General features: G+C 61.0%; 1 protein-coding gene and 1 long non-coding RNA gene across 3 annotated transcripts in view; both read right to left on the bottom strand.

The window, feature by feature from the left end:
* LOC108506974 overlaps window positions 1–6,933 on the bottom strand; it is an 11,661-nt gene extending 4,728 nt beyond the window's left edge. Inside the window, exons 1-2 of the long non-coding RNA XR_001877917.1 lie at window positions 6,250–6,933; window positions 337–342 (exon numbers count right to left, since the gene is read on the bottom strand). This is a non-coding gene — a long non-coding RNA (uncharacterized LOC108506974). The remainder of the gene's footprint in view (window positions 1–336; window positions 343–6,249) is intronic.
* CCDC124 (coiled-coil domain containing 124) overlaps window positions 351–6,980 on the bottom strand; it is a 22,151-nt gene continuing 15,521 nt past the window's right edge. The window contains exons 1-5 of one of the 2 annotated variants that reach the window (XM_017834490.1): window positions 5,998–6,022; window positions 5,693–5,864; window positions 2,745–2,931; window positions 2,103–2,211; window positions 351–1,811 (exon numbers count right to left, since the gene is read on the bottom strand). In XM_017834490.1, the coding sequence (XP_017689979.1) occupies window positions 1,607–1,811; window positions 2,103–2,211; window positions 2,745–2,931; window positions 5,693–5,851 (660 nt within the window). In that variant the 5' untranslated portion in view covers window positions 5,852–5,864; window positions 5,998–6,022 and the 3' untranslated portion in view covers window positions 351–1,606. Of the gene's footprint in view, window positions 1,812–2,102; window positions 2,212–2,744; window positions 2,932–5,692; window positions 5,865–5,997; window positions 6,023–6,980 lie in introns of those variants that run through there. The other variant, XM_017834489.1, reaches the window with a different exon arrangement.

Genomic DNA, 6,980 nt, shown 5'->3' with positions numbered 1-6,980 from the left:
CGGGAATGGGGGGGCTTTCCCCGTGTCAGACGCTGCAGCTCTGCCAAGCACAACCTGCTGGGGATGGGGGAGAGAAAAAAGGGGGAACCCCCCACCCGAGGGACCCCCAATCCAGGCAGGAATCACACGCCCAGCTCCCAGCGGGATCTTCTGCAGCGTTTCATGGCAATAAACAGCCCCCCCGTGGCGAGCCAGGAAAAGGAAACACCCCCCCTGCCCTCAGCCATCCCCTCCTTATTCCTTGCCCAGTTTAAGAGGATTTTGGGGGTGTTTTTTAATTTTTAATTGGGTTCAAACACAACAAACTCTCACAGAAAAGGGATGAGGGGGGTTCACTCCTCCCTGGCTGGGTCTGGGGGAGCAGGGGGGGCACTGGCCAGCCCAGCTCCTTTAGGGGGGTGCAGAGGGCTGGGGGGAGCCCCAGAATGGCCGTGGGGGCTCGGCTTCAAAGGCTCACCCTGGCTTGGGATGAGTCTGCTTTAATCCCGCGGGAAGAAGCCACTGGGATGTGGAGCCAGGAGTGTGACACCCCCAGGCCGTGGAGCCGCTGGAAGGAATTCCTTGGAGAAGGAATTTCACTCCCAAAGGAGACCAGGAGATGGGAAAACAGAGGGAAGAGAGGAAAACCCAGTGGCTGCTGGAGGTGAGGGCAGGACTGTGCTGTGGCTCCGGGGCTAAACCTCTCCGGCATTCCCAAGGGAGCCCGTGGATCTCACCTGGCATTCCCAAGGGAGCACATCCCAAGGGAGCTCACAGATCTCACATTCCCACAGGAGCTCATCCCATTCCTCCTGCCTGGGCCAGCACAGGGACCCCGAGGGCAGCAGAGGTGGCACAGGGGGTCGGTGGCACCTCCCTTTCCAAAGGCCCTCAGGGCACCTTCCGGCCTGAGCCCGGGATCAGGCACGGGAAGAAGGGATGGGAGAAGCAGCAGCTTCCCTTGTCAGGGTGGATTTTGGGTTGCAGCCCCTCAGGGAACCCTCCAGTGCCACCAGCAGCTGCCCAGGGGCACTGGGAATGTCCCACGGAGCAGCCTGGCACCAGTGCCCTGCCCAGAGGAGGCAGGAACCACGCTGGGCTGGGATTTCTCCCATTCCTCCTGGAGAGAAGGTGGTTTTCCCTCTTCCCCACCCTCCTGCTCCCGCTGGGGCTGAGATGGAGAGGAGAGAGGCAGCTGGAGGAACAGCAATCCCAGGCTGGAATCTCTTCGGGGACCCCCAAGGATGGCACTGGGAGCAGGGAGCAGGTGCCTTCCTCGGGATGGTTCCAAAATCCCCCCGTGGAGCACGAGGGCGGGGACAGGGACAGTCTGGGAGGGGGTGGCCACCACGGGGGTCCCCACCTGGACCTGCTGGAGGTCTGGAAGTGAGTTAGTAGCTGGTTTTGTCTGGGAGCACCCGGATCTGGGAAGGTGAAGGTGGCGTTAGTCTGTCCGGGGGGGACACAGGAGTGTCCCCGGGCGGGCGGTGGCCTCGTGCTTCTCTTAAATCCGAGGAGAAAGCGGGGACGGGGAAGGGAAACCAAAGGAGAGGAGGCTCCTCGTGTCTCCTGCTCCCACTGCTCGCAGTCCGGGGCAGGGGGGGAGGACGCAGGAGCAGCTCGAGTTCTACTTGTGGCTGTTGTAGGCCTTGTGCCTCTGGTTCATGGGGTTCTCCGGGGACTTCATCCACTCCTTCTTGAGGAGCTGCTTGAGCTGGGACAGGCGCATGTTGGGGTTCTCCTGCTTCAGGCGGGGCAGGTGCAGCTCCTCGAAGGCGCCGAAGGCGGCTTTCATGCGGCGCTCGGGGTGTCTGTCCGCCTCGTTGGCCACGCTGCCGGGGCAAACCGGGACACGTGGGCGACAGGGACGGCCCCATCCCGCCCTCCGTGCCCACCCTGCCCCGCGCCCGCGCCACCGGGAGCACGGGAACAGCGGGATAAGGGCCGGGAATCTCCCCGTGCCGCGCCCGACCCCGCTCCCCGCGGAGCTCCCGTGGGACGTGTCCGTGAAGCCCGCGGGGGGGAAAAGCCACTGGGGAATTTTGGGGGGGAATGTCCGCCGGGAATTCCCCCGGGGAAGTGGTGCCCTCGGAGGAGGGCACGGCTGGGGCGTGGCCACGCACCTGAGGACAGCGATGGCATCCTCGATGGTCCTGGCCTCCACCGAGCCCTCCTCCAGCACCCTCCTGTTGATGTTCTCCTCCAAGGGGACTTCCAGGTGAGTCTTCTCCGCTGCACAGGGAAAGGGAAAAAGGGAGAGCCATCGAATCCAGCCCGGGCAACCCCCCAGGAGAGGGTTTTCCCTCTGGAAAACTCAGCCAGAGTCCGGGCCCGGCGCTGGAAGAGCTCTGGCTCTGCAGCTCTGCTCCACCCCAAGGTGCCAGGAGGGTTCTTTTTCCCATATTTGGGTGTCAGACATGGGCACAGCAAAGCAGGGAGCACGGGGAGGGCTGCAGGCAGCACAGGAACACAACCATGGAATCACTAAGGTTGGAGAAGACCTTTCAGATCACCAACCCTCAAGCCACCACTGCCACATTCACCACCAAACCACGGCCCCGAGTGCCACGTCCACATGTTCTTCCAACACTTCCAGGGATGGTGACTCCACCACCTCCTGGGCAGTCTTTTCCAAAGCTTTACAACCCAGGAGTGTCTGCCTGCACCTCCTGCTTTCCAAACACCTCCAGCGACAGCGGGTGGAGAAGGAGCAGCCCCCCATCCCACCCCCATCCCCCCGGGGCCTTCCCATGGCATTCCCGGACCTGTATCCGTGTTCTCCTTCTGCTGCTGGTCTTTCCTGATTGTCTCCTCGATCTGGGCCCTGGTGACCTTCCCTGGAGTGACCTGCTTGGGTGACTTCCCTTTGAGCTTGGAGTCCTCCTCCTCCAGCAGGCGCTGCAGCTCCTTCTTGCGCTCCAGCTGCTCCAGCCGCCGCTTCTCCCGCTCCTCCTGCCAGGGAGGAAGGACCAGGTCACCTCCAGACCTTACAGAGGGATCAAACCAGCCCTTCCAGGAGCTGGGAATCCCGCTGGGACAGGAGCAGGCACCTCAGTGGTGTAGCTGGATCACCCCGACCTTCAGCGGGACAGCGACAGCCCGTCCCCATCCCTTCGGAATAACGATTCCCACATCCCTGCCCGGTGATGTCAGCCCTGGGAAACACAACCCTGCTGCGGAGGAGGAGTGCCAGGACAATCAGATTAAGCTTTCCACTTTAATTTTGATAAGTGCTGGGAGGTTGGGGGTTCAGCAGTTGCTGGTGAGGAGCCTGGGTCCGTCCCCACGCCCTTCCCGAGGGCCGGGACACACGGCCGGGCGGATTCCGACGGGCAGAGCAGCTCTTGGGGGAATCTGAAGTGCTCCACAAGGAGCTCAAGAGCCACTTTGCCCAGGGAAGAGGGTGACAAGCCCGTGGAACAAGCCCTTAAGGGCTTTCAGTGCTCTGGCTGAGAGTTGTCTCCCTCCTCTCCCAAAACCTGGAAGGTCAGGGGAAAAAAAAAAACCAAACAAACAGAAGAGGGAAGGGGGAGAGGGAGGGAAGGGGAGAGGGGAGGGGTACACAGGGATGTGTCTGTGGCCACGGCACAGGATAAGGATGGATCCAGGTGGAATCTCCTGGTTGGCCACCAGCACCAGGGAGTTTAAAGGAGACCACAGGGCACTGGGAGGAGCAGGGGATGAGATTCCTTCGGCAGGACACGTCCGTTCCCAAGGATTTGGGTGTTAAACACGAGTTTCCAGCCTGGCAGAGAAGTGCCTGAGCAAGGAACGGCTCAGCAGCTCCAGAAGAGCTTCCCAGCTGCTGGGGGGAGGAGACCCGGATCCCAGGCACAGGGAGCCACAGCTCCTGATCCCTGCTCTCAGGAGAGGCCCTGGGAAGGCTGGAGAGCTCCTGGCACGGCAGGAAGGCGAAGGAATGCAGGGGAAATGACGCAGGTGGCAAGGGAGCGGAGCAGAACCGCCCTGGAGCGTGTCCAAGTGCCCAGCGGGACCCCCAGGGCTCAGCAGAGCCTGGAAACGGGATCAGACACGGCCCTTCCATCACCCCCAGGCAGGCAGAGCAAGGATGGAAGGAAAGCCGGAGCCTGGGCAGTGGGTTTGGGGGGTGAGCCCCAGCCTGGCGTCCTCGGGTCTCTCCCGACAGCTCCGGCCCCTGGATCCGAGTGCCACGAGTCCCTCCTGGAGCACACCAGCATTCCATGCCAGCCCACCCCCCAGACACCTCCTTCTCCGGGGAATTCTGACCCCTGGGAATGGTTTTGGCTTCTCCAGCCTCATCCTAGAGAGGACAAAGTCGTTTATAACCCGAGTCACACATCCCTTCCCCGCCGGGATGTGACAGGGCACGGGCAGCTCCTCCAGTCCTCCACAGGGATATTCCAGCTGGATGAGGCTGGAGAAGCAGCCAAGGAGGGTTTCCCTGATTTATTTCCCTCCAGCAGCCCACTAATTTCTGTCTCTGGCAGCGGGAAGAGCACCTGGGCAGGAACAGTTGGGCTTTCCGGGCTCAGCTCCACACCTGAGCAGAGACCTTTGCTGCTGTGGGCTGCACATTCCCAGGGAAAAGGGGCTTCTGGGAAGAAAAAGCACTAAAACACAGGATTTGGGTGAAATTCCGACCTGGACACTGTGGTTGTGCTGGCACAGGGAGAGGGGACGGCTCAGGGGACACTGGAAACCACCCCACTGGTTTCCCTAAAGCCCAGTCCGAGGCTCTGGGACAGACACCAGTTTCCCAGTCAGCAATCCCAGCTCCCAGCACATCCCCCCGCTCTCCAAATTCCCGTCCTCCCTGCCTGCAGGAGGCTGTTTTGGAAGCACAAGCAGGTCACCTTTGGCCAAGCCCTTAAATCCAGCAATAACAACTCCTTGTTCCAGGAAGCAATTAGGGAGCATTACGGGATCGCACCGGGAACAGCCCACAGGACTCCGGATTCCAGGACACAAATTAGGGATGAACTCACGCAGGGGACACAGTGGGAAGGGCCCAAGGTCACAGGGATGTGGTGCCTCCTGCCACAGCTCCCAATTCCTGGAGCAGCACAAGCCCAGGAACGCCCCAAATCCCATTTTTGGCACCAACAGAGAGCACGAGGCAACAGGGACAATTTCAGAGGAAGCAGCTAAACCATCACTAAGAGTTCCTGAAAAAAACCCCCACAAACCAGAAGGTGGATTTGGGTAACAAGAGCAGGACATTAGAAACCAAACAAATAACCCAAAAAGCACTGATGGAAACAGGGACCCAGGGAAGGGCAATCCAGAGGGAACCTCAGGAGAGAGACATTCCTGATGCAGGGAATGGCAAAACCAGGAGGGGGGGGAAAAAAAAAGACCTTTGAGACCCTTAATCTGCTGATTCCATTTTCCTCCTCTGAAAACCAAAGGCAAGAAAAGGAAAAGAAGGAATGAAAAGGAGCTAAAAGAGCGTTTTGGGCACAGTCCAAACCCCTGATCTTTCCCTTGGTTCTGTTTTAAACCATTCCCACCAGAAGGCCTGTGCTGCCTCCCTCGGGAACTCTGAGATCCGCCAGGTTTGGGAATTGCACAGCAGAGCTCACACTTCACTCCCACACATGGGGCTGCTTTTAGCTCCCGGAGCAGCCACGAAATTCCAGCTTTCCCCCCCCGGAACGGAGCCCAGGACAAGGTGTGGGGTATCCCTGGGTCTCCCAGGGTTTAGGAGACACCTCTGTGGGCAGGCACTGACCTTCCTCTGCTCCTTCCTCATCACGTGTTTGTCCTCATCCTTCCAGTAAGCATCTTCCAGCTCCTGCTGCCTCTTGGCATCGGCCGCTGCCTTGGCCTCAGCTTTCCTCGCTCGGGCAGCAGCCGACTTGGTGTTTTCCCCCTGGAACTTCTTGGGCATCACTCAAGGTGCTCTTTGGGGAGGAAAGCAGGGTCAGGTCCTCGCGCCCTGGGTTCGGGCTTTGCTGGGAAAACCCCTTTTATGGGGTCGCTGAGGTTGGGAAAGCCCTCCAAGGTCATGGATCCCCCCCTGTGCCCGATGCCCGCCTCGTCCCCCAGCCCAGAGCACTGAGGGCCACCTCCAGTCCTTCCCTGGACACCTCCAGGGACGGGGACTCCAAACCTCCCTGGGCAGCCCCTTCCAAGGCCTGACCACCCCTTCCATGAGGAAATTCCTCCTGGTGTCCAACCTGAACATCTCCTGCTCATTTCCTCTCCTCCTGTCCCTTGTTCCCTGGGAGCAGAGCCCAATCCCCCCCCGGCTCCCCCCTCCTGTCAGGGGGTTGCAGAGGCCGAGACGGTGCCCCCTGAGCCTCCTTTTCTCCAGGTTGAGCCGCCCCAGCTCCCCCAGGAGTTCTCCAGTCCCTTCTCCTTGTGCTCCAGCCCCGTTCCCTTCTCTGGACACGCTCCAGCCCCTCAATGCCCTTCTTTTCGTGAGGGTCCCAGAACCGACCCCCTGATCTGAGGATCCTCCCCAGCAGAGGGGACTGTCACTGCCCTGCTCCTGTGGCCACACTGGTTTTGAACCAAGCCAGGTGCCCTTGGCCTCCTTCCCCAGCTGGGCTCATGCCCAGCCACTGCCACAGCACCCCAGCTTTCCAGCCCCTCCGTCCCCCCGCCTGGAGCGTTCCATGGGTTTGGTGTGACACCAGGGCAGGCTGTGGCACTCGGCCAGCAAAGGCTCTGCTTGTGGACGCTGCCCGCGCAGACAGGGCTGTGGAGCCGCTCTGGATCCCAAATCTGGGGGGGTTTTAATGGCAGATGTTTAATTTGTCAAACAAAGCCGGGCACAGAAGGGCTGCTCTGAAGGGCTGGCCCGCTCCACCCCCGAGGTTTTCCCAGCCTGGATCGAATCCCTCCTCCCACCGGCTGCATCGTCTGGCCCTTCCCTAAACCCCTTCTCCTGCCCTCTGACCCTTCCCGAGGAGCGGGATGCGGGCCGGGCTCCAGCCCAGGATGGGGATGGGGATGGGGGGACACCCGGGCCTGTCCCCCCCCACCGCCACCCCCCCAGGCCTCCCCGCCCCGTC

Source organism: Lepidothrix coronata, unplaced genomic scaffold, assembly GCF_001604755.1.
Source record: "Lepidothrix coronata isolate B3197 unplaced genomic scaffold, Lepidothrix_coronata-1.0 Scaffold233, whole genome shotgun sequence".
NCBI lineage: Eukaryota > Metazoa > Chordata > Aves > Passeriformes > Pipridae > Lepidothrix > Lepidothrix coronata.
Note: the sequence above shows the minus strand (reverse complement) of the source record. Positions and strands in the feature narration are given on the sequence as shown.